The sequence below is a fragment of the Lasiodiplodia theobromae genome (assembly GCF_012971845.1).
Source record: "Lasiodiplodia theobromae strain AM2As chromosome Unknown scaffold_23, whole genome shotgun sequence".
Classification (NCBI taxonomy): Eukaryota; Fungi; Ascomycota; class Dothideomycetes; order Botryosphaeriales; family Botryosphaeriaceae; genus Lasiodiplodia; species Lasiodiplodia theobromae.
This window is the reverse complement of record NW_023336439.1, coordinates 377,815-403,064: the sequence shown is the minus strand read 5'-3', so window position 1 is coordinate 403,064 and position 25,250 is coordinate 377,815. Positions and strand designations below refer to the sequence as shown.

At 55.3% G+C, this 25,250-nt stretch overlaps 9 protein-coding genes across 9 annotated transcripts; 4 read left to right on the top strand and 5 right to left on the bottom strand.

The window, feature by feature from the left end:
- Positions 1–43: 43 nt before the first annotated feature.
- Positions 44–1,645, bottom strand: LTHEOB_7635 (Zinc finger RING-type protein; the record flags this gene model as incomplete). Its single annotated transcript, XM_035517023.1, has 4 exons — positions 44–229; positions 375–889; positions 937–1,474; positions 1,535–1,645. The coding sequence occupies 4 exons, from the start codon at positions 1,643–1,645 to the stop codon at positions 44–46; spliced, it is 1,350 nt and encodes a 449-aa protein (XP_035371144.1).
- Positions 1,646–2,120: 475 nt separating this feature from the next.
- On the top strand, positions 2,121–4,476 carry LTHEOB_7634 (Transcriptional regulator; the record flags this gene model as incomplete). The annotated part of the gene is made up of 3 exons (XM_035517022.1): positions 2,121–2,588; positions 3,053–3,496; positions 3,547–4,476. 3 exons carry the CDS (start codon positions 2,121–2,123, stop codon positions 4,474–4,476), a joined length of 1,842 nt encoding a protein of 613 aa, XP_035371143.1.
- A 1,052-nt stretch (positions 4,477–5,528) lies between these two features.
- On the top strand, positions 5,529–8,741 carry LTHEOB_7633 (Bap31 domain-containing protein; the record flags this gene model as incomplete). The annotated part of the gene is made up of 7 exons (XM_035517021.1): positions 5,529–5,549; positions 5,730–5,864; positions 5,921–6,024; positions 6,077–6,451; positions 6,784–6,845; positions 6,893–7,495; positions 7,552–8,741. 7 exons carry the CDS (start codon positions 5,529–5,531, stop codon positions 8,739–8,741), a joined length of 2,490 nt encoding a protein of 829 aa, XP_035371142.1.
- A 654-nt stretch (positions 8,742–9,395) lies between these two features.
- Positions 9,396–10,395, bottom strand: LTHEOB_7632 (Rta1 domain protein; the record flags this gene model as incomplete). Its single annotated transcript, XM_035517020.1, has 2 exons — positions 9,396–10,114; positions 10,218–10,395. 2 exons carry the CDS (start codon positions 10,393–10,395, stop codon positions 9,396–9,398), a joined length of 897 nt encoding a protein of 298 aa, XP_035371141.1.
- Positions 10,396–12,607: 2,212 nt separating this feature from the next.
- On the top strand, positions 12,608–13,569 carry LTHEOB_7631 (Mpv17/Pmp22 family protein; the record flags this gene model as incomplete). The annotated part of the gene is made up of 5 exons (XM_035517019.1): positions 12,608–12,618; positions 12,673–12,727; positions 12,870–12,975; positions 13,066–13,368; positions 13,475–13,569. 5 exons carry the CDS (start codon positions 12,608–12,610, stop codon positions 13,567–13,569), a joined length of 570 nt encoding a protein of 189 aa, XP_035371140.1.
- A 2,920-nt stretch (positions 13,570–16,489) lies between these two features.
- LTHEOB_7630 (uncharacterized protein) lies at positions 16,490–17,675 on the bottom strand (the record flags this gene model as incomplete). Its single annotated transcript, XM_035517018.1, has 4 exons — positions 16,490–16,789; positions 16,843–17,037; positions 17,099–17,537; positions 17,593–17,675. 4 exons carry the CDS (start codon positions 17,673–17,675, stop codon positions 16,490–16,492), a joined length of 1,017 nt encoding a protein of 338 aa, XP_035371139.1.
- A 979-nt stretch (positions 17,676–18,654) lies between these two features.
- Positions 18,655–20,089, bottom strand: LTHEOB_7629 (Cation-transporting ATPase 4; the record flags this gene model as incomplete). The annotated part of the gene is made up of 7 exons (XM_035517016.1): positions 18,655–19,022; positions 19,083–19,153; positions 19,204–19,284; positions 19,336–19,452; positions 19,503–19,693; positions 19,786–19,890; positions 19,946–20,089. 7 exons carry the CDS (start codon positions 20,087–20,089, stop codon positions 18,655–18,657), a joined length of 1,077 nt encoding a protein of 358 aa, XP_035371138.1.
- A 1,260-nt stretch (positions 20,090–21,349) lies between these two features.
- On the bottom strand, positions 21,350–21,797 carry LTHEOB_7628 (uncharacterized protein; the record flags this gene model as incomplete). The annotated part of the gene is made up of 3 exons (XM_035517015.1): positions 21,350–21,510; positions 21,565–21,672; positions 21,782–21,797. 3 exons carry the CDS (start codon positions 21,795–21,797, stop codon positions 21,350–21,352), a joined length of 285 nt encoding a protein of 94 aa, XP_035371137.1.
- Positions 21,798–23,759: 1,962 nt separating this feature from the next.
- Positions 23,760–25,119, top strand: LTHEOB_7627 (BZIP transcription factor; the record flags this gene model as incomplete). The annotated part of the gene is made up of 4 exons (XM_035517014.1): positions 23,760–23,915; positions 23,971–24,423; positions 24,502–24,647; positions 24,741–25,119. The coding sequence occupies 4 exons, from the start codon at positions 23,760–23,762 to the stop codon at positions 25,117–25,119; spliced, it is 1,134 nt and encodes a 377-aa protein (XP_035371136.1).
- Between the last annotated feature and the right edge of the window lie 131 nt (positions 25,120–25,250).

The following is a 25,250-nucleotide window of genomic DNA, read 5'->3' as shown; positions in this document are numbered from 1 at the left end:
GCGGCAGGGCGATCAGACGGACTCGGCACACTTGGTGTCTCAGCTACTGGATTGCCTGGAGGAGCTGCGGAACGCGAATGTGCTGTTGGAGCCGGAACAACAATTGCACCGTGAACCTCGTTATCGGGGCACTCGACTGATTGAGATGCTGCTGCTGACGCGTTCGCCTGTTGCATCTCGAGATCGGCGGCTGTTGCGGGTCGTTGTCTCGTTGTGTGCCCTCCCATGACTAAAGCGGCAAGAGAAGTCAGGAATCCACCCCGGGTGCGTTCTTCCATTCTGACACGCTCTTCCTCTTGTCGCATCTGATCCTCAGATAAGCCGCGTGCAGCCGCGCGTTGTCTCACCCGGCGAACCCAGCGTTCCCTGCGCACCATTGCATTCGTGATAACAGCAGGACAATAGCCTCGGGGTAGGACCGTCTTTTTACACAAAGGGCAGAGCGAAGAGTTGTCGCGCAGGAAGTTGTCGATGCATTCTGGGTGATAGATGTGTTTGCAGGGGAGCTCGCGCACAGTCGTCTCTTTGTCGATGAAATCATCCAGACAGATGGCGCAGGTCGGTTGTGAGAATGCAGATGTATGATCGGCTGCGGTCGCTCCTGGTGTATCGCCATCAGGCTTCGGTCCTTCTTCGTCCTGCGGCCTAGCTTCATTGGCGTGGTAAACGTAGAGAGACATTCGATCCAGAACTTCCTGGGGGACGGTGAGGCGTCTGATTCCTAGAGCTTCAAGATCGACTTCTCCCCTGATGACACGGTCGCGCAGTTGGTTGCGCATTCTTTTCTGATGCCAGTGAACACCAACCGACGAGCCGCAAATCGCGAGAACCATGAGGCCCAGTACAATGAGCAAGAAGACCCACAAGCTCGGAAGTGAACTTCCGCCGTCTAGAAATGATCAGCACATGTGGACATTAAGCTTAATGGGGTCTTACTCGTGGGTATTTGAGCAATTTCGCGGACATAATCGCTGGGGTGGTACCGGCCCGAGAGATCGTGACCGTGTGGCACAGAAGTAAGGTTGCCGGAGTAAGCCGCAAGGGCATCCATGACAAGTCGTCCTGTAGAGCTTGGCACAGCGTATATTGCGAAGTTATGATCTGTCTTCCAGTGGCCTCCATCGTTCAAGTCCCACAATGCATCGTTTGCCGGGGGTGGTATACTCTGGCTGCCGTCCGTGGGGAAGAATATAATGGCGCGAAGCAAAGGATCGGTATCGGCACTGTTGAGGAACTCGTAGATACATTGAGCAGTGGTCCAAGGAGCCATTGCGATCTGATGATAGTTCTTGGACGGGGGCAGGTCGTTGAAGCGCGTTACGTTGGCGGGCACGAAGGAGGCAGTGGAATTTCTACATTGATCCGTCGCGAGCTCGGGGACGTATAGCGGACCCACGATATTTTCGCCTGTGCTGATGCCGTTCGTAGAGAGAGTGCGCACATCTGGCTCCGGCCAGAAGAAGGCATACGCGTCCTACAGCGAGCAGAGTTAGGACTCATGCGAATCGGCAACGAGTGATGAAGCGGCACTCACATCGACGAGAGTGACATTATCGGCATCTCCAGCGTCTCCGCCAGGGAAAACGGCAGTCCGAAATTGCACCTGTTGCGCGCCTAGATGGCGGGCAAAAAGCCGTGTAAGCATCAGGGCGCAGTCGCAATCGCAGGTCGAGGTGGCCCGAGGCCAGCAGCGGACAGGCGGGTGACGTACTCATAGTTACGAGGCCTGCGACGTCCGGGAACGGGGACGGTTGCGGAGGCAAGTGCAACGCATGTGCGTCTTGACGGCAGCGGAAGACAAAAGACGGCGGTGTTGTTCGGAGCACGAGGTGAGAGCGTAGGAATGTGGGTGGCGCGCACGGAGCGTCCGGGTGAGTGGGTTGCGGTGGATGGGCCAGACGAGCAGCGCAGCGATGTGGAGGCCCGCTCGCGCGCATCCCCAGCCTGCCAGCCCCTTCTCGATGAGGCGCGTGGTCCGTGCGGCCGCGGCTTCCGAAAGCTTGTTTGGATGAGCGCTTATCGATTGTTGTGCCTGCCTTGGCGTCCACAATGCGACATCAGCCTGGCACGCGTTCCACTAAGCCTACCCCGGCCTGCAGCACCACTGCACGACCTACACCATGCCTTCGGCACAGGGCAAAGGCAAAGGCAAGACCGGCAGCTCCAGTCGCGACGCCCGACGTTCGCGCAGTCGCAACACCACCCCGATCTCCTCGGTCTCTGGCATCCACCAGTCTGTTGAGCCCATCACCACCTCACCCTCCGGCATGCAATCGACCCTGAACCACCTGGGCAGCCCGTCGAGCGTTTTTATTGAGGAGATATTCAACAATGGCGGCCACAACGCCGGCATTCCCTCCCCCGAGGCCCTCCACAGCATGCTCGAAGAGGTCAAGAATCGCTTCCTTCCCGCCCAGACCACGCGCAGCGAGGCCAACGAGAAGTTCATGCGCCATTTGATGCAGCGCCGGAAAGCCCGACTCGAACATCAGCACGCTGAGGAGCGCGCCGACCGCGAGGCGGAGGAGCGAAAACATAAGCTGAAGAAGGCGAAGAAGCGCGAGCCCGACGAGGAGCGTCCGTTAGCAGTAGGTGCACACGGTGTAGCTAGGCAGGATGGTACAGAGGGAAAAGGTAGGAGCATTCCACACCTTGCGCGCATGTTGCCAGCTCCCATGTGGCAATGCGACAATCACAGCTTTTCCTCTACACATATCTTGTTGCAGTTCTGCTACACGCGTCGCCTGGGATATCTGTTCCGAGAGCCAATTTTCCGCCCATATCTCCTATTCTCCTTGACTACGCGATGCCCCAAATATAGCCACACGCAAGAATCCCCTGCCCGAAAGCGCTGAAGAACGATACAATACGCATTCACCGCACGATAGCGCCTCGGAACCTATGCCTCGATCGATGAGAAGCCTGTCTCGTCCAAGTGGAAAAAAAGGTGGTCGTTTATCAGTACAGGCTGATGGTGGCATGTTCCTAGCGCTTTCTATCTGCTCTGCCTCGACTCAGAATATCTCATTTTCGCGTCACATGTGTTCTCTAGCGTACAGTGATTAACGCGGCTCCAGATGCTTCCTCGACCATATCTTCTCCAATCTCGCAGCCTCCTCCTTCTGCTACCGGAACTGGCCACGTCGAAAATGCAGCCTCTCCAAGCGGCTCTGAGGATTCACATCAGCCCGAGAAGGCACCCGCAGTACCAGCGTACCAAACATTTGGCCCCGATCCGACTAAATTCGACGATCCCACCATATACCATATTCGCGACATCACTGAAGACACGCCCGAGGACCTGAAGAAAGAAATCCTGGGCGTGGCCCGTTACCCAAAAAGCGAGCTGAAAGACCTTACACCAGGCACCCCTCCTGATAAGGATTTCAGTAATCCGAAGCCGCAGACCCAAGTCAATGCAAGCGTCTTTGCCAACTATGTGGAGCCTTATGTGAGACCATTGACAGAGGAAGATCTATCCTTCCTCAAAGAACGGGTGAGTTCCGCTTTAGACCATGGCTGTAGTTCTCGACTAACCTATGGAAGGGGGACCGTGTCACGCCGTTTCAAATGCCCAGGCGTGGCCCACGACACTACAAAGAGATATGGGCCGATGAAGATGGGGCCATGGTCGTGGATCCACCAATGGAGAAACTTCCACCAAACGAACCTAGGGGCAGCATGGACATGATGAACGATGACATTGCAGAAACTGATGCTGTGGCGCCTGGGCCCTTGGTTTCTCGATTGCTCTCCACCCTGCGGTCTGAGGGTCGCACGTCCTCCGGCGAACCGAATGGCACCGTCAATGGTGATATGGAAGTAGATGGCGAAGGTGGAGATTCGTCCTCTGCGCCCCAGCAACCCGCGACGCACATGTCGGAATCGAGTCAGTCGGCATGGAAGAACGCACCTGCTACAAAAATGGACTATGCATCAATGGATGAGCGTGCCATGCAAGAATTGATACACATCGGCTTCCTGTCAGCGGATGATAAGCCGGACTATGATGGACATTTCGACGACGAGGTTGCAGCACGTCTGCGCTATCTGCAAGATGAACTGCGGAAACAGTCGATCATCAATGGCGCACGTAAAACGAGATTACTCGAACTCGCGCAACACCGCATGGCGCAACAAGAATACTGTGCCATTGAAGATGATCTCAACAACCAGCTCAACGCCGCCTACCTCAAACGCAACCGCAACCTTGGCAAGGGCAAGAAGAATAGTAAGCGGCCTGGCGGTGCTGGTGGTGGTAGCCATGCAGTTGTTCAGGTTGGTGCCGGGAATACTCGTGGACTCGGCGAGGAGATTCGTGCACTTATGGAAAAGAAGGAACGCTGGACAAGTGTCATTGGTCCTGTTGTCGACTACGGCAAGGCAGGCATTCCCAAGGAGAGCATCTTTGATGATGAAACGATGAAGAAATACACGGAGAAGGAGCAAGAAGGTTGGACGGAGGTGGAAGAATAAGATCCACATGGAGGACGAGCTCTACTACTTGCACCGAGAGTCGGTTTGTTCGAGGGTGGCTATTTGTCAACCTGGTATGCCTGTGGCCGGAAAGGACGAAGCATGGACATCAACAAATTCCCTGTGCATGGAACTGGAGTTTAGGAACAAAGCATGTGTTGACCAGAATGAGTCCACGTGATTGTTGGAGGGGTCGTCTATGAATTTTACTTTCTGTCCAAATGAATAGGCTTTAATTGAGTGCAATGAAGTTGTGCTTGTGCACACTACAAAGGGTATTGCAGCCAAAGGCTAGCGTGAAGAGCAGAATCTGGAACAGGGGGTGACTCTACCTCAGCAATTTTCTTTACCAGAAACAACATATGTGGACAGCGGAAGCACGAAACTTATAATTGTTAATAAGAAGCCCGAGCCCCGGGATGCTACACTTCCGGCGAAGTGCGTCGAATTCCTAGAGTAGCTGTCGGTCAGACGGAGTTCGAAACAATGACTAAGCCACGCGATGGTGTGAAGGAAGGACATCAGAAAGGTGAGAAGGTTATGTAGTTAGCTGGTTTTGAAATCAGTCCCACCATCACAAATCAGCCGCGCGTGGGAATTGGCCCAGCGGGAGCTAAATTGGAGCGGGTGAGTCTTATGGCCCCAGCGTGCTCATCATAGATCCGAGAGTATGACATGCAGGCGATCGCGGGAACACGTACCGGATAGTGACGCAAGGAGAAGAAGATGACGACGGTGTGGCAGTGATGGCGCAGGCTTGCGAGGTTGAAGAGCTGGGGCGGGCCAGGCTCCCTCGTCGTCCGGGCCGGAACGCACGGGCCGCTGATGTGACGTATTCCTGGCTTGTTTGCGCAGCTTCGTTTCCCACCTTCCCGCCCGCTGCCACATATACTCCATCGACACCGCAGGCAACCACTCCACTTCAACACTCTTAAGCCCGCTCAAGAGACCCGTCTTGAGCTCACCCATACCTCGAAAGCCACAAGTGCTTCCCTTCACCCCCAAACGAACACCTCAGCGTCCCAGCTGTTGCAGCCTAGCAAACAACCACCATGACGCTCTACTACAGCTTGGTACGTTCATTACTCGGTTTCCACGACGCTGTACCCACATCTGCGAGTGCTTGCAGCAGGTGTCTCGAAGATGTCTCGAGTCTTCAGCTCTCGGTGCACCGCAATGGCCTCCTCCTTCGAGCAGCTACCCCTCATTCTGTACATCTCAGGTCACCGCAATGCTAACACGCTCGTTTGCAGGTTTTTATGCTCTTGGTGACGGAGATGGTGGTTTTCATGTCACTCATCATCCCGCTGCCGTTCACCTGGCGTCGCAAGCTCTTCACCTTCATCTCCGAGAGTCCCATTATAGCGAAGCTACAATATGGCATGAAGGTGTGTGGTCGTGTGCGCCCTGAAGATGTGGCTCATACTAAACGGAGGGCAATCAGATAACGTTCATCTTCATCCTGATACTGTTCATTGACAGTGTCAACCGCGTTTCCCGCGTCCAGCTCGAGCTGTCTGCGGCTTCGAACGCTGAGAAGCAGGGCCGGTGAGTAGAAATCTGCCTGCACAATACGGGTCCTGACTAACAACAACAATAGCGCCGCTGTCATCGGTGGCCCCGAGCGCATGGAAGTCCAGGCCCGCAAGTTCTACTCGCAGCGCAACATGTACCTCTGCGGCTTCACCCTCTTCCTGTCGCTGATCCTCAACCGCACCTACGTCATGATTCTCGACGTTCTGCGCCTCGAGGAGGAGGTCAAGACTCTCCGCGGCGACTCCAAGGGCAAGAGCAAGGATTCGTCGGCCCTTGGCAAGGCTGGTGATGCTGGCGAGATTGGCCGCCTGAAGAAGGAACTGGAGGCCAAGGACCGCGACATTGAGCACCTGAAGAAGCAGGCTGAGGGTCTCTCTCGCGAGTACAACCGCCTGGGTGACGAAGTCTCTGGCTCTGACAGCGTTCCCAAGAAGGACCGGTAAATGCGCAGTATCGCGAGCTTCTTTGTGATGGCGTCGCTTCCATATCATTCTCAGAATGACAACTTTCGGGACTAGCAAGAAGACCGCTCCCTTGAGGGGCGTAGCGAATAGGAGCAAAAATGCATGCGGAATGTGGATATTGAGGTGGTCTTGTAACAGATATTAGCAGAAAATGAATTATGAGCTCAGCTTTACAGTCATGGACCACTATATCCCTGCACGTGATGTCACCGGAAATTGCGGAGCTATGGTTGTAGCTCGACGCGAGCTCCCTTGACGCGACTCGTTCAACCCCACCACAATCATGGAGCCCGACAGTCGCGCATAGGTCTTGCCACGCCCGAACCATGATCAAAGGCATCTTCTATACTCGGTTTCATCCCGAGAAAGGTGAGATCCAAGTAGACTCGATACAAGTATCCCGCTGACGCGCTCAGGCTCCCGCGTCCTCCATCAAGTGCCCGACGGCTCAATCACGCCTTCCACGGCGCCATGCGCGCAGACTTCGCCTTTCTTCAGCTTCAGCGACGTCTCCGAATACGTAATCCCGCGCCAGGAGTTCTGTGACCGCCTGGTCACCGTATGCGCCAACCACTACCGCATCATCGGCTACCCAGTCTGCGTCAATAACTACCATGGCAAATACGACCGCAATCAATTCATTTTCAACTTTGCATTTGTCGTCGAGGAGGACCTGCTGGACTGGAACAGCTACGCGAGCGTTGTGCGGAAGCTAGGGAAGTTGCTGCGGAACTTGGAGGAGCAGGGCAGCTTCCTAAGCAAGGAAGAGAAGGACATACCGTGGGATGTGCTTGGGGATCCAGCAAGAACTTCAAGCGTTGGCCTAGGCATCAGGAGAGTAGAAAGGGCTGCGTCGATTGCCGAGAGCATGAGCGAAAGCCAGTCTGTGAAGTCGCTGGGCTTGGACGGACTCAGTCTGGACGAGTCCGCCGAAATGGGCACCAGCAGTAAAGTATATGCCCTCTGTGAGATGATCTTGGAGGATCTGAATAATTACTGCGAGTGCATGATTCCGATTGGTAAGCTACACATCTATAATCCCCACGCCACCACCCTCGTTAACCAGAGCTCCCAGACGACTCCAATACCATCAATCTCAAACTTTTCCCAACTCGGCTACCGCCAGCTCCCGTCCACGCATGGCATGTCCCACTACTCACCATTGATATCGAGATGTACACAGCGCCGTCTGCTATGAATCCACACTCGTTCAGCAACCGCTGTGCTACACTTTCTTCGGATCTGACGCTCACCCGTATTCTTCCATACATCGACGGTATCAACTCGGTGTACTTTATTTCTCAGCTTGCCGATACCGACATTGGACTCACTCGAAAGGCAATTCAGCACCTGGTCTATTACGACTGCGTTGTTCTACTGGACATCTTCCAGTTCGGCGCCATGTATGCGCCTACCCCCCTTATTGCCCATTTCTTCACCGACGAAGCCGCTCTCGCCGAATGCGCACGCTATGTTCGCATCCCACGCTTCCTGGATGCCTCAATCAGCAACGAGGCTGCCACCCTCCCCGAGGAGCTCCGCCGGGACTCTCACAAGCCGTCACACGGCCACTCCCGTAAAACCAGCGTCAGCAGCACCCTCGGCGGCTCCACGGCAACGACGACTGCCACCGGTAGCCCCACTCAAACAACCTTCGTCCACAACCGCACCCATCGCTCCTCGACCATCGGCACGCACTCGTCGGCCGCTCTGACCTCGTTCACCGCCAACCTCGTCCTCGCCCCGAACCAGCCCATCGTCAGCGCCGACGTTCTGATCCAGCTCTACTCGTCGATGCGTCAGGGCGTGACGCTGCGGACCTGGGTGCTGGAGAACTCGAACCTGCTCACGCACATCGACGTCCGCCGCATGGTCACCTTCGGCGTCATCAAGGGCTTTCTGTACCGCGTGCACAAGTACGCCATCACGACGAGCGCGGGCGCGCTGGCCGGCACGACGGCGAGCTACGATGGCTATGACCACCTGCACGGGGCGCGGTGGAGGGGCCACAACGGGTACGCGAGCCCGTGGCGGGTCGATTCCGATGCGGAGGATGGCGGAGGGGCGGGAGGGGATGGAGATGGCGGAGACAAGGCGAGCGGGCATGGTAGTGGTGGTGCGTACTGTAGAGAACTGCCGCTGGCGAGGTATCTGGATGGCCTGCATTGCTTCGATGAGATTTGTACGGAGCTGGGTATGAGCGAGCGGGAGGTGCTGGCGAAGATGAGAAAGGGGTTCGGAGATGTGTTGGTGGTGAACCGGTGATGTTTGGTTTGAGCAGGCAGGAGGTCACTTCATCATGGGCAAAGGCGTTCATGGAACATACATAAGGGGTTTTTGTATTCAGATGATACCCAAAGAAACGTGAATTGAATTTGATCAGGGCAGAACCTTTTGTTCTCTCAACTCTCATGCCACGCCTTCCTATCATCTCCCTTTTCCTTCACTTCCCTCTCCTGTAAGAGCTATATTCTGTTTCCGACGCACGTCGAGCACAAGTTCACGGAGGTCGGACGTGTTATTCAACACAGTGACCAAGCACCATATTCTTGGCGAAGCGCAGCGTAAACTGACCTCCTCATATCAACGTCCTTCATGCGTTCAATGTAGTACTTACCGATAAAGTTTACTTCCAAGGGTGGACTTGAGAAGGAGGTGATCGACGTGTGAATGAAAGTAAGTTTTAAAGTACAGCCAGCCATAAGAGAATTTTAAACGTTTTTAGCTTGCTCTAAAAAAAACCAACAAGATCTCTATACGAAAATCCATAATTTGCTTGATCGCTGTATAGAAGCCTTCTCTTGATTTGTCCCAGACACCAAAACCCAGTACCATGATTTCAAAAAAAAAAAAAAAAAAGAAGCAAAAGTTCAGCGAAGAAACACATGATGAAATACAATCTTCCCTGATATCCACAAATTATCTCCACTGCGTCCACTCATTTGCCCTTGGGGGATTGTCCAGGGGAACGCATTCGCTATCATCCTGCGGCGGAAGATCCTTCAATTTCCGAATCATCCTCATCAACCTCCCAGGATGCATCACGGCCAAAACGACCGGAACCAAAAACATCAAACCCGCGTCGAACACGTACATCGGGGCCTCGTGCTTCTCAATCGTTTTGCTCTTATCCGCGAACTCGGCGATCCGATACCCGTTCCTGACCAGCACGAGGGCGCTGACGACATACAGGGCCCACATGCACTTCCTCCACAAGCCCTCGATCCCGGGGCGACGCGAGATGCGGGTAGGTTCCCTGTTGGCGCGCAGGTGGAAGACGGCGGCCATGGCGATGAAGAAGACGAAGACGACGAGCTGGAAGATGAGGCCGCTTAGCACGATGGTCATGCCCTGGGCGGCGGCCGCCGCGTCGCCCGACCCCTGGATGGCCGAGCCGTACATCTGCATGCCGAAGCATGCGATGTCGACGAGCACGTAGATCTTGCTGACCCACTTGGTGCGCATGATCGAGTGGTGCTCGCCGTCGAGCGCGCGGATCACTCGCCCCAGCGTCATGTAGATGGTCGCGGCGAGGAAGGGCGGAGACGCCAGGATCAGCATCAGTTGCAGCAGGAACGGCCCGACCTTGCGCTGGTGGTCGTGTGCGAGGACACGCCCGTAGTAGCCGAATGCTTCGCCTGTGTGGACGCGGTTGTGAGCTTTTGGGGGTTTTTGGATCGCGAGGGGTTGGGGGGAAGGGAGGGAGGGGGGAAAGAAGGTTCCGGTTGGGATTTGACGTACCGACGCAGCCTAGAACTAAGGGAATGAAGAACCATGCTCGGAGGAAGCAGAGGTAGAAAAAGTGTACGGTTCCTCCGATGGCGAAAAGAACGACGAATGCCCAAGCCGCCGTGGCGGAAGGGTTGTACGGGATGAGGTCGAAGGGAGCATCGCGGGCGACGAGAGTGTGATTATGCATGGTGGCAAGGAATGAGTGGATGTGTAAAGACGCCGAGGAAGTAGCAAGGGCTAAGAGGTGCAGTTATACTTGTTGTCTCTTGGCCGCCTTATTGCTGAACCACGATTTCGTATCAAGCCATTTTTCGTATACCGTACGCCGCGTGTGCAATTCAGGACACAGCCTCACCCCAATCATTTAAAGCATGCGTCTCTAACGCACTTCGGGGGAATATTGTACGGGCTTTTTCTGCACTATCCGTTTCGGAGGTCCCACTGATGGCGCAAAAGGGAGGTCAGTGGCTAGGAATACGCAAAATGGGAATACGTAAATTCATCGAATACGGGGAATATACGTATCGCCACCAAATTTCACTTAAGGATGCCATAAGAAGCAGTGTGCAGCACCTTACTCTGGACTTTTATTAGGACATCGAGCGTCTGAATGTTGGACTTTTCGACATGGTCACTGATGCCTCTTCAATATGTTCGGCTCGTTCTTTTCCTCCCTCACACTCATGGTGACCTATTACCTATTTTCTCACATTTTTGAGGTCTAAACGTGGATAAGATCCAGTAGGAATCTCATTCAACGACTTCTTTGATAAAGGAAACGATGGCGGCTCGGCCGTCAGATTTGCTTGGTACCTCATTATGGAGAGCACCGAGAACATCTCTGCGACGAACGTCAAGCCCCAGGTCTTTACACAGGTTGTAAAGATATTGAGCCTGGCTTTCGGGGACGATCTCATCTTCCCCAGCGGTGATGATTTGTATTGGTAGGTTCCGATGACCTTTCAATGCGGCAATATCACGAAGTGCTTTTTCGTTGTCCCACCAGCTCCGCAAGAAAGGCCAAAGGTAGCGGTAAGGAAGCCATTTCTGAGGATAAAGCGCAAGGAGCATCTCCTTGATACCAATAAAAGGCGTCTCGAGAATGACCCCGGAGATTGGCAGTTGTTGGTCAGGATTTGTCGAACCGGACAGTGACTTGAGTTGCCGGGCTACTAAGTCTGCTGCCACACCTGCCCCAAGACTCTGGCCCCAGAGGATGACGGGGGCATCTGGATAATTGTCCTGGACCCATGCGAGTGTGGCTTCAGCGTCCCTTTCAATGCCTTTCTGGGAGGCTTTCCCTCTGGATGTCCAGAATCCGCGGTAAGACAAGGCAACAATACTGTACTCGGGATGTCTTGTAGGTGAAGGTTCGTTTAAGGATTTGAGAACTCTGGTCAAGCTTGGTAAGCGAGGTGGGAGAGAGGCTCCGTTGCTGTTGAATGTTAGTATGGATTACACTTCTGTCACACGTGAAAGCGGTTGCACGCACCCTTGGAAGTAGATTATCACAACTCGTCGCCGGGTAGTTTCCAGTGCTTCACGCGACTGCGTATCTTGTGGTGGTGGACTACCTAGGCACAAAGATATCCTGGTTCCGTCAAGAGACCTAATTCTTTTCTCTTCCCATTGGACGGGTCTACAGGCGGCAGCGTAGTCGTCTATTTTCTCGGAGCGAGCAAAAGGGGGCATGTAAGGCATGTAGATGAATTTGTTTTGGAAAACAATTGTCATGATAATCTTGTAAGACCAGAGTCCAACAAAGCAGCTGAGAAAGATTGCGGGCGGTATCAAGACCGTTGGCAGTGTCTCGGTAAATAAAGTGCGTTTAGCATGCTGGTGGCCTGCGAGCAATGAGGGCTTGAAAAGCTTGCGTGATTGGCGGAACAGTAGTCGCGGCATTGGCGATGCATGGCCATGTACTCGTCTGACCGACGATGATTGCGCAGGCCTCAGCGCTCTGTAAGAAGCGGAGACTGGGATTGAGCCGGTGCGCATTGTGGGCTCATTGGCGGCAGAACATGAGCAGAGGGCACGAAAAGGCTGCTCGGGAGAGATTTGGCGGTCAGAATCGAGAGTAATCAGACGCACGGCCACATGGTGTTGAGCAGCGGCGTTGTGGTTCTGGAAGTGCGGAAGGAAGTGCGGAAGGCGGGAGGGATCCCCAGAGTGGAAAAGCCGGGGCCGACCCCTTGGACAGTGCGCGACGCCGTCCCAGCTGACTCGCAGCCATCCGAGATCACAGAGCTCGACGAAAGCTTACAATATCCAGCCCAACGCCTTGCCCCCTTTGCCTCTCTCCTTTTCACATACTTTCTCTGCTCGACGACTTGCTTCTGCACCACCGCTCCTCATCCGACGCACCTTCCCCACGTATCCTCACCGAATTCTCCGCCAAGATGCTCCGCTGGTTCGTCGCTTGACCCTGGTCGCAGGGACTTGAAGCTCATAGCTATGCGCACAGGTACCAATTGAAGCTCGCTCAGCGCCCGCTGCTGACGCAGAGCATCACCACCGCCGTATGCCTCCCTTCCTTTGTGCGACCGTACCGCCAATTGCCCCTTCCCCGCGACCGCATCAAAATTTCCGGCGTCACCCTGCATAAATGGCCGAGAGAAGACACGCAGGCCAGAACACCATGAGCTGACGCGCGCGGGATAGATTCTGTTCGCGACCGGCGACACCATGGCCCAGCAGCTCGTCGAGCGCAAGGGCATGAAGAACCACGAGTGGGATCGCACTGCTCGCATGGCCGGCTACGGTGGTAGTAAGTGAAGCCCCCGGCGTGCAAACTTCTCAGTTCGCCACTGCCGATCCGCAATGCCAAAACTTGGAAGCGCCAGGCTGACATGCGCAGTCATCTTCGGCCCGGCTGCGACGACGTGGTTCAAGACGCTGCAGCGCATCCAGCTGAAGTCGACCAATGGCACCATCCTGGCCCGCGTGGCTGCAGACCAGCTGCTCTTCGCCCCCACCAACATGTGCTTGTTCCTGTCGACCATGGCCGTCCTTGAGGGCGGCAGCCCCAAGGACAAGCTCAACTCGACCTACTGGCCTGCTCTGACCAAGAACTGGATGGTTTGGCCCTTCGTGCAGGTCGCCAACTTCAAGTTTGTCCCGCTCGAGCACCGCGTGCTGGTGGTCAACGTCATTTCTCTCGGTGAGTGAAGCCCTCTTGGAGCTTTATCGGTGTGTTGGTGGTGTGGGGCGATAAGGCGGGATGGAAAGGCGGTGCGGATTTAGCAAGGGCTAACGCCGAACAACAGGCTGGAACTGCTACCTCAGCTTCCTCAACAGCCAAGGCGGCGCTGCAGCTGCCGGCGCCGAAGCCGGCTCCTTGGCTGCCGAGAAGAAGGAATGAGCAAAGCCTCATTTCGTGACGACCGACAATGACCTGCGCCACGGAGCTGTCACTGCCCCGCCTTCCGTCTCCGTCGGAGCATTCCGAGACGATGCGCATGGCGGAGGCGTACGTCACGTCCAGACAAAGACCAAGCTTTCACGGGGCAGCTGTGACGTTTCAGAAAAGAAGGAAAAGACCAATTGAAACTTGTCCATGCGGAGGAAAGGCGGCGATCGGCGGTGGCTAGGGGGAGACGGGGAAAATAAAAAGGGAAACGAGTCAGGTCCCATGGGTATCGCGTCCTGCTGGCCGCGAGATCGTGGTCCGTGCCAGACATGCGGCGCGGCGGCGCGCAGCCGCAGGCCTTATTCTTAAACTTTCTTCCCCTGGTAGTGCTTCATTCTTGCGCAGGTGTATCAGATTTTTCTCAGATTTCCCTCTTCACGTTCTGATCGTTCGGGTTTATCAGCTTTTTGTCTTTATGCCTCGTCTTTGCGCACCGTTTCGGCAGGAGCGGCACGGGTCACTCGGTAGCTGCGACAGCTGAGACAAACCCACACAGCCAAAGCCGCAAAAGCGATCTCCGTTCGGCATCGCCGAAGCCGCTTTCCCGTAACCATGGCTGCGGTGTCCTGTCTCGTTGTGGAGCCCACTCTTTTTTTCCTTGGCATCGCCCCTCTTCACGTATCGTCCTCCCCCTTCGTAACAGTCAGCACCTCAAAAAAGAGAAAAAAGGAAAAAAAACACGTTGCATTGGACGGCGCTATTATGCTACGACAGACAATGCTTGTAGAGAGACAAGATATAGATTTAGACAGAAGAGAAAGCGTGGTTCCCTACTGCACATGGAGGTCCTTAATCGTTTCGGTGTGTGACCCATGTCTACTATACATCTTACCATTGGCTGATGATACCAACGGTCAGAAGCAGCCTTTTGAGTGAAAAGGCCAACAAACCGTTCGCCGGGTCGGACCGATCTCATGGCCCTACAGGGCTGATGATTCAGTGCTGTGTTCCCTCCGGACCGCCTATAGCTCTCCTGCGACGACAGCGACGACAGGGACGAGCCTACTACTATTCTTCTACTTAAGCTTAAGTTCTCTTCTTTTCAAGTATTTAACTTAATTACCTACATGCGCTACTCCCCGTGCCTGCGCAGTGGAAGCGCCATTTGTAATCTGTGCGCTCCCAAATCCCAGCACCAGCAATCAAAATCTACGCTTCTCCGTTCCCCACAGGAAACCACAGGAAACAACGCTACCAGCGTGAATCAATTAACAGGAGGATCGAAAAACAATGGGTCAAGGACACCTTTCCTCCAAACAAAAGAACTTTTCCGCACACGTGCGCAGCCTTGCGGCGCGTGTGCCAAGTATGAAAGGTTAATGAAGGACCTACGGTTAACCGGGGCAACACCCGAGCAGAAAAAAAGAAACGAGGAACCAAAACATGCGCTCGATAAGCCGCCCCGCCCACCTGCCCGTCCGTTCGCCAACGACCGGACCCTCCTCCTCCTCATTTTCCTTTGGGGTATGTACGTACATTGCAAAAGTGCACAGGGCTCCATCGGATACCGCCGAATGCCCTTTTCGTCTGCCGTCGTAAGAGGCGGCCAAAGAGAGTAGTGTGCACCGAAAAATAGAAACACGGCATCTTCCTTACCCTCTCTTCCCGTTCCTGTGCATTCCCCGGGCCGGCGATCGACTGGCAGTGGAAGACCCTCGCCCGGCTCCGGGCTCTGACGACGAACCACGTAGTCGTCTTTCATGCGCGACAAGGAAGGGCGATGACATGTGTGCGATCTGCGCAGGTCTTTCCCCTCCCCGCTAAACAAGGCACACAACGTGCGCGTACGTTCCTAACTAAGTATGTACCGGGTCGCTCCCGCCGCTCGGCCGAACCTTTTTTTTATTTTTACATTTTCCTTTTTTCCTCACTGGTTGCACCATTCTTTGGGTTGAGCCAAAAAGAAGGAAGAGCGGCGCGGTGCATCACTAGTGACCCGAAAAAGCGGGTTTGCCCGGCCCCGCCGTCGCAAGACCGACCAGGGTCCTCGAGTCTAATGCGCCAAGCTTTCTACCATTTGGCCCTGGCGAGGCAACGGTGAATAGCTAGAGAAGAAGGTTGTTGTACGTGATGTTTGTCTCTTCCGAAATTTCTTTAGCTATGTAGCAGCGCCCCTCAGGTATGACAAAATGGCGTACTGAGCTGGCACCATTTATATCTCTTGAATCTTTCTCTGACAAAAAACGACGGGAACGTCGGAATAACAAGAATCCTTGATTGGAGCGGAAGAGCGGGCTTGCGTGGTAATGAAAGGCACGTGGGCCTTGAAATGCAATTTGCCAGGATGACGAAACCCCCCGTCTCACAGAAGCATGGACTTCGTGACATGGCTGACCCTAAAAAAAGAAACATGCACACACTGCAGCCAGCGGGCAGTAGGAGAGTGGGTATGAGTACTATGCAAGGAAAAGGGAAGAAAATAGCACCAGGAAGGAAATAGGTCAAGGGAAGAGATCGGCCGTAGTCCAGAACTCTTGCGGTCGGCAATAAGCCATTCACTCCGCTTGTAGAAAATTCAAGTAACACAGAGCCGGGAAGAGCAAAAGGCCGACAAAATCAAACAGAACCCTCTGGTATCCAAAAATAAAAGAAAAAAAGAATCCGGCCCACGGAATTTTCCTCTCCCCAAGCCCAAGGCTCGGTCGGATTGAATTGGGTGGTGCAATTAGTTTGCCTTGATTATGGCAAACAAAAGTGGCCGGTTTTCCTGATCCTCGCCTTTGTGCACCACATAACGCCGTCGCCGTGAGTTCCCCGTGCCCGGTTCAAACCCTAAATGAAAGACTGAAAATCCATTGTACATGCTTTGATTGGACGTATCGAGTGACCGTGCCACCATCTGCAGGGCGGGACGGAAAACACGATTGAAACATCAGTCAATCGTCATCCTCGCCGGCATGGGGCCGGCAATTGCGGGCATCTCGGTCGTGTACTTGTGCTCCTCGAGATCCGGCACCTTGCGTTTCGCGATATGTGGCTTGAGGCCCTTGTTGAAGTTGTGTGTGCACATGCAGGCAATGATGATGGTCACCAGCAACAAGAGGATGGTAATGACGGCGAAAGTGGTGAGCGAACGGCGCGCGGGCAGGTAATCGTTAACGCGACCGGTGTCGGACCCGTACATGCGGACGAGCTTGAAGAGGAAGTAGGCAAGCGCACCGAAGTAGACGGTCTGTGTGTATCAAGTCAGCAAATGTGGGGCGTGCAGTCATCCGTAAGACATACAATAATTGCGGCCATGCCCAGCACATTCTCCTTCTGGGTCCAGTAAGCGGCGAGCAAGAGCAGGATGATGGTGATCGGAATGGCGGCGATAGTGAGGTAGAACTCGGCATCCGTCGTGTTGCCAACGACGACAAGGAACTGCACGGTGAAGCCCAGGAAAAAGAAGAAATCGAACTTCAGAAGGGCGATGTAGATCTGCAGGCCAACGTCAGCAGGTGTACATGTGCCAAATTTGGCGCAGATGTCCCTTGCTTACCTGATACGTCAGATACCTACGCTTCAGCCTCAGGTCGGCGCTAATGTGCTTGTAGATGGTCCAGGCAAATTCGTCATAGAGCTTCCAGGCAACAAAGGACATGAGGATGGTGCCAAAGGCCATCAAGCAAGGCTCGACAACGAGGAACGGCCTGATATCGTCCCAGAACTCCAGGTTGATCATGTTGTACTTCTTCAGCTCCATGACGGCATCGTTGATCTGGTCCATTTGGATCGAGGCATAGACCAGGATACCGATGTTGTAGATGCAGAGACCAATGACCTGGATGGTGTTCTTGAGGCGGAGGGCATCGTAGACCAGAACCATCTGGTAGATGTAGCCGAACATGAAGACGGAAAGATAGGTGGGGATGGTCTGCGCCTGGGGGAATTTATCCGCATTCTTGTGCAGAGACAGCTGGAATTTGGCGAAGATGTACCTGTGGCAGACAGTCAGTTGCGAGTCGCGAGATGCGGGCTTCCGGCTTGACGTACGCTTCCAGCGCGAGGGCGACTATGGCCTGTAGTAACGCAGTGAGGAAGAAGGCCCACGTCCAGGTGGTCGTCGGTCGGTACATTTTGCTTGGTGGTGGGCGCACGCCCGGCGTTGCGGTGAGGCCTTCTCGGTCGCGGTAGCCTCCTGGCAATGTCTCGAGAGTGGGAGGCTGATATAGCCGGTCGATGCTCTGGCCTCCGAGGAGGGATGCGCGTGACTCGTGATGGTAAATTTTGACGGTGTTGTGCCGCCTCGCGCGGCTGGTGGGCGGAGGTTGTAGGAGAGGAGGCGCGGCGGGCGGTGTTGGGGAGGAGCAAGGCTGGCGCAGATTCGAGCCCTAACAACTGCGACGCAGGCTGGGCGCGTTCTTGGGAGCTGTGAGTCGCGGCACACTCGGGCCAAGCGGACAGGCGACACAGCTGCGGGTTTGAGCGTGGCGCAGAAGCTCCAACGAGTGTTTCGCGTGGGCGCAGGCAATGCAAGGGATCGCAGGCGTGCAACGCTTTCCACGGCGACAACGGCACGGGCTGAGTGGACGGGTGGGCGCGGGTAAGCACGAGCGAAGGGCAGCGCTGCCTGGGGGCGACAACGCGGGCGTCACGGGGGTGGTGGTAGCGATCGTCGAAAAGGCGGGCGTTGGCGCCTTTGGGATGGGGGAGATGGACGGAGATGGAAGCGGCTGCAGTGGGAAGATGCGGGAGGCCCTAGGGTCGGCGACGCGAGTAGCTTAAGGGTAGCCGGAGCGTGGGTTGGCTCGTTAGGGCCGCAGGGCGGAGTAGTCGCTTCAGGTGGAGAACGCAGCTCTGGGCCCTCCGGAGCACGAGAGGGCCGCCCGTCCGCCCTGGAGCCATCAGCCGCGAGGCGCAGCCCGGATGACCTCACCGCTCGATGCTGCGCATGCGCTCACGCGCCACGACCAGACTGCGTGAAGCTGCCTCGTTGCTACCTCTGCTACTACCGTATGTACAGCCCCCCCGCAGGCCGCCAGGCTCCCACTGCCCCCGGCCGCGCCAAGATCCCCAAGTCCGCCTGCCCAGCCTCTCCTGTCGCTCCCGCCCGTCTCATTGCACGCGCGTGTCAACCTCGTATTTCACATGGATCCCGTCGCTCTCCAGCATCTGCACCTGGCTCTCGTTGTCGCCCTTCATGCTGCCGCTTCCGTCATCGCTGTCCGGCCGCGGCGCCGCGCTGCAGTGCGTGATGACGGCGCTCTTGGTCGCCAGCCGCGAGTCGACGCTGGGCATCTTCATGCCGTTGTAGCTACGCGACCGCAGCGTCCTGCTCTTGAGTTCGAACGTGTCCTTGTGATCCGAACTGCTGCCCAGCTTGAAGACCGACGAGAACAGCGGCCGCAGGCACGCCGTGCACCCGCAAATTACTGCAATTCCAGCCTCGGCGTACGCCCAGATCACCAGGTTCACGACGCCAACTGCATGTCAGGGGTCAGCGCTATCTGTGGGCGATCGGCCAATTGTGCGGGGAAACCTACACAGGTAGTCCTCGGTAGGATTCATGTAGCTAACGGTGTATTTCAGCCGGATCATTGCCGAGACGCTGGCACTATTTCAACGGTCAGCCGCGCGTCTGCAACGGGCTCTTGAGTTACTTACAAGATACCAAGGCCAAGCAGGCCCACGACCGACATCTTAGTGTTCGAGTTCATCTTCACGTCCCAAAGGAGAGGTATCGGCCTGGTTTCTGCACTTAGTGTTGCTCTATCCTGCACAGTTGAGAGTGCTTACAGGACGGCGCAGAGCCAGTCGGTGATGATGTTTATTCCAGACTGGACGAAGCTGACTACGGTGACGGCGAGGGTCGGCAGGCATTTTGCGCCAGGTGTTGTGGACAGCCAGTTGGCTCTAAGCTAATCTTAGCACATGGCCCGGTCTTCTTTCTCCGGAAAACTTACTGAATAGGAGTGCACTGCGACAACAAGAAGATGGTTGTGAAAGAAAGAGACAGGACGATGATGCCAACGATGACCCAAAGTCCGATCAGGTATGGTCGCTTCTGAGAAGCAACGCGCACGAGCTGCAAGGCAATGCTGACTTTTGCAAACAAGATGGAGATGCAAAAGAAAACCTGCGCAAGGTAGAACCACTGTAACAACGGTCAGTAAGATTGACTTGGTCGCAGAGCTCAGTGTATGAGCACAGCATATCACCCCTATTTCTCAAACCTGGGCAACCTACTTTCAATGCAGTCACCCTCTCTGCTGCTGTTAACTTCTCGTCGTATGCTCCGAGCCCGGAGTTGGCGGATGTCAATGCGCTAATCGTGAGCATTAAAAAGAATGGCTGGGTCGGTCAGCGGTTATGGCAGCAAACGTAAAGCGAGTTGGGGAAGAAGTACCATGGACGCCGTCATCATCCAATCATCCCAACCCCATTTTGCGGACGTGAGTCGAACGTAGCATCGAAGAGCGAAGGTGAGGATGGCCGGGATACAGAGAATGACCACAGCTGCCACCAGCTTGGGCGCAGAGTCGTAAAACATTTGGACAGTGGGGACACGACGGCGCAAGAGCGAATGAGAGGAGTATTAATGAGCGGCAACTGGTCAGGGTCCAGCAAGGAAAGTCAGGCAGCACTGCCTTTTTCAACACCTGAACAAGGAGCAGCATCCCCATTTGACATCTCCTCCGCGTACGCCACGATTCTAGTGCAGAATCGATCTACAATCCTACGCCTTGATCAAAAAACAAGATCTTCTAAATTGCCTGTTCCTAAGAACTCGAGAGATAGGCTTTCGATGGGGGCTCGTTCGGCGAATGGTCCAATAGCGAAAGCCGGATGGTCAGGTACCACCCCACAGCGGGACGGGGAAGGCGGAGTGTCATCAGCCTAGCGAGCGAGGTGGTTTCTCAGGAACCGCTACCACTGGTCCATCCAAGCAGTGATTCGTGGGGCGGGCGATTTAGCATTAGGTGGTTAATCCCAAAGCAGCTAACGCGCCCCGGGTGTCAGAAGTGTCTGACAACAGCCTTCTAGAATGTCTTCTCGATCATCCAGAAGTCGCATTGATCGACCGGAAGCTGCGATGAAGGTGGATTGTCGGCCGCTCTGTGGCTGGCAGCTTGAGACAGCTCCCCATAGTGAGCCAGGAGTGCCAGCGGTTTGGGAGAGACTGGTCTGACAGCGCTCAAAGCCTAGCGCTAACGACGGCGGTCCCACGGCAGTTGCAGCTTGACAGGTGCGACCATTCGGGCGGAATCCACATCCGACGGCTGTGGAGTTGCACATGCCCTGCCTGTCACAGGCGGGATCAGCACAGCTCGCCCGACCCTTTTCTTGGCCTGCTGCCAATTCCCCTGACCTGCACGTCCCTCCTGCAGCTTGCATCTGCTTGCAGCGTTGCGGCGACTGAGCCACACAAGCCACCGCCATGGGGCTTGGCCGTCAGGCATGCAACCAACAATTTCGAACGTGCAGCGAACGCGCAAGCCCGAATCCACATCCCAACAGAGGCGATGAACTATTGTCACCATATTCCTATACCACGCGCTGATCACACGTCACCCGGGATTGCTTTATTGCCGTGGAGTGAACGGTCCCAAAAGCAGAGCAATCCTACGCTTCTTTATCGGCAGCAAACCTCTCTAGATCGGCCAGGTCCAGTTTTTCGAGCGCCTTTTCGTTAGTCGCATTCAGAAAGACCCTAATTAAGCGAAACTTGTTAGCAGTGGCCCGGAGAATTTATGATGGATCGGAGAGATCCCCAGATGTCGAAGCCGACCAGGGGAAAGAATAAGGAGTTTCACCTCGGCACCACGGGATCTTGATCGTTCTTGCGTGCGTCCAGAGCTTCCTTCCAGCGACTTGCGCAGAGGCACCACCTACAGCCTCCTATCAGACCAACCGTCCTCAGATCATTTCCACGTGACGCCGAAAACTCCAGGAACTCGTTAGTCACCTCAGCTGCGGTGCAACCCTGTCAGCGTCCATCTCTTCGCTCAGCCGCGGCTGACTCACCTGCAACGCTATGGTTTCCAAAGTCTCCGGCCGGCACCTCGCAGTAGCCGTTACGCAAGAAGCCCGTCATGGGCTTGGTCGAGTGCAGCGCCAGAGGCTTCTTGAAAACTGTCGCGCACCGCCTGTCAGCCTTGTTCCTGTCGGACTTGCATCCGGACAGGCCGATGGAATGTACGCGCGGACATGGCGTTCGTGCGCACAGGCTCTCGTTACTCACCGTTGAGGCTGGCCATTGCTGGTCTAGACATGGAGACGTATACTGCGATCGTCACGGTTTCTGTGGGGGATACGCGGCCTTGCGACAGACGAGTGGAGCGGCTGTGGAGTGTTGCGAGGTGAGGTGCGCGTCTTGTGCCCTTTCACGATCGTTGGCCGCGTCAACTCTAATTATGACGTGTAGAGTGGACCCTGATTCTCAGGAACGATCTGACGTTCATCGTTGCGGGGCTGTGCCGATCGGCAAACACACCGACAGGACCCTGGTCGACGCACCTTTGGTTGCGCTGCGCGAACCAGTCTTGGTGTCTTACTCAGACAGCCTCACGACAATTCATATGATCGAGGTGGAGGCGACAAAGTGCCTCACCAGAGCCAGATATCATGGCTGCCTCTTTACCCGATCTGAGGTATCGCAACCAGCTCGTGAGTTGAAGCCTGTTGTCTGTGGGAATTCACGTTGGCACTTTGCCCGTCATTCAAGTCTTAGAATGATTCCCCGGCTTTCTCAATTTAGTTCCCCTCTGAGTGGTCCACCCGAAGATGCTTCGAATGATTGTTCTCCTTGTATGAATGTTCTGATAGACTTGAAAACTAAGCTGTTTTGCTTTCGCGTCACTCTAACCTTGTTGCTGTTAAGGTTGTGCGGCTTATCCATTCATTGGCATACGCTGCTCAACGGCACAAATGCAGAGGGGTACTGCAGCTGATGGCTAGCGCGAAGAATAGCAGGGCCCTAGAACATGGCGTAAGCATACTTCGGGTCTTTTTTTTTAAAAAACAAAAAAGAAAAAAAAAGAACATACATGGATAGTTGAGGCTATCATCCGGATACAAATGTGGAATTGATTTATACATTCACATCCGGACGATAGCTTCAACTACCCATGGCATGAGGGAATTCACGCCAGCCGTCGGCTGCAATACCCCTCTGTACAGACTGTGTTGGCCTCACCCCACGGGGATGCATGGAATAAGTACTCCAGGCCAAATCGGGGATAACCCCATTCCAGATTCAACGCTCGTACGGATGTCCTTTCCGACAGGTGTTCACCTTACGTCTGCTGATATTCGACCGCACGGTGGTGTTCTGTACCCCACAGATCACCCGTCGCGCCACGGCAAACGGGCAATGGAAGCGAGAAGGGCTAGAACGTGGTCCGGTGCCAGCTTTTGGCCCTAAGAGTATAGTATCAACAGGCAGGCCGTACGATGGCATCGGCTTCCGAACCGCCGACGCCGTGCGCCTCGCCTGTGGTTCCTGAATATCGCGTGTGGAAGGCATAATATTGGACATCTGACTGGCGGGGCCCAATGGTGCGCAGATGAAACACGACAGTTAATCTGGAAAGCTTCCCCTGTTTCCGACCGCCGCACGGATTTAGGCTATTTCCACCAACCCGCGATACACTTTCGCTCCACTGGTCAAGTGGTGGAGGGCGTTTTAGGCTATGGAAAGCGAACATTTGGAACATTCGACAACCCCTCTTGATGTGCGTTCAGGATGGCGTTTGAGTGGCCACTTAAAACTTAAGCTTGTTCCCTTAAATTCCGCTTCCGGAGCCCCTGCACACGGCGCATAAGCGAGGACTGGACGCCACCAGGACATTTGGTGGGGCTGCAAGCACGATTGCAGCTAGCACTGCTATATGTGCTCACAAGATACTCGTGCTCGCTTGCTTGGCCATACAGGAAAGGTCTAGACAGTGGAGCTTTCAGCCGGAAAGCCGCTGTGGAAGGCGGCAGTGCCCGCTAGTCCCGCTCCTCACAGCAGCCGAGCTTGGTAGTGTGGAGATGGCGTGGGTTTTGTTATGGTTTCCTTTTGGCTTCTTTTCATGCTATCGCTCGTATACCGTCCAATTATAAAGAGCATCCCCCCTGCGGACCAGATGATGCTTGGACACTTACTTCCGCACATCCCTTCCCTTTCCTCACAGCTGCTGGATTGACTTTCTTTGATATTCCAAACATATTTCACCATGCATCAGAATTCCGCCTTGTTGCTGCTGGCAGCCATCCCAGCGACGTATGCCGCCGTCCCTGCCTGGGGTCAGTGCGGCGGTTCGGGCTATAGTGGCGAAACCACTTGTGTATCTGGTTATACCTGCGTGACTGTAAACCAATGGTACTCCCAAGTAAGTTACTTCAACGATAATCTCGGGCTTAGGATAGGCGCTCATCTTTACGCAGTGCCAGCAAGGATCCGCAGGTCCCACCACCACGCTCGCCACAGTCACAAGCACGGGCAGCGGCACCACGCCGAGCTCGACCTCTGGCAGCATCGATGCCAAGTTCAAGGCCAAGGGAAAGAAGTACTTTGGCGTGGCGACGGACCAGGGCCGACTCACGAGCGGGCAGAACGCGGCCATCATCAAAGCCGACTTTGGCCAGGTCACGCCGGAGAACAGCATGAAGTGGGACGCCACCGAGCCTTCACGCAACACGTTCACCTTCACGACGGCCGACTACCTGGTTGATTGGGCGACGACCAACGACAAGCTGATCCGTGGCCACACGACCGTCTGGCACTCGCAGCTGCCCAGCTGGGTCTCAAGCATCACCGATAAGGCCACTTTGACGACCGTCATGCAGAACCACATCGCCACCGAAATGGGTCGCTGGAAGGGCAAGATCTACGCTTGGGTGAGTACCTGCTCCGCAAGGCCGGGACGCGGGCAGATCACAAGGACTTGGACAGTTCGCGCTAACATTTCTCCTCAGGATGTCGTCAACGAGATCTTCAACGAGGACGGCTCATTCAGGTCCTCGGTCTTCTACAACGTCCTCGGCGAGGACTTTGTCCGCCTCGCCTTCGAGGCTGCGCGCGCCGCCGACCCCAACGCCAAGCTGTACATCAACGACTACAAGTACGTTCACCCTTCTTCCCTCGCATCTCACTCCTACCCCACCTTAAATACCGAATTGAAGGAACGCCGCGACTGACCAACTCCACCTAACAGCCTCGACTCCGCCACCTACGCCAAAACCACCGGCCTGATCTCCAAGGTCAAGGCCTGGCGCGCCGCCGGCGTCCCCATCGACGGCGTCGGCTCGCAGTCGCACCTGCAAGCCGGGCAGGCCTCCGGCACCGGCGCCGCCATGAAGGCCCTGTGCGCCGCCGCCGACGAGTGCGCCATCACCGAGCTCGACATCGTCGGCGCCGCCGCCGCCGACTACGTCGCCGCCACCAAGGCTTGCCTGGACGTCACCAACTGCGTCGGCATCACCGTTTGGGGCCTGCGCGACCCGGATAGCTGGAGGGCGAGCAGCACGCCGTTGCTGTTTGATGCCGACTTCCAGCCGAAGGCCGCGTATACCGCCATTTTGAACAGTTTGTAGGTGGTTTTGGGAAGGGGCGGAGGTGAGGGGAAGAGTTCTTTGGGATGGCCCAATGAGGGAGTGGGTTTGGTTTCTTGTAAAAATTTCCGTGGGTTATAGTTACCTCATACCAAAACTATCCAAAATTTTCT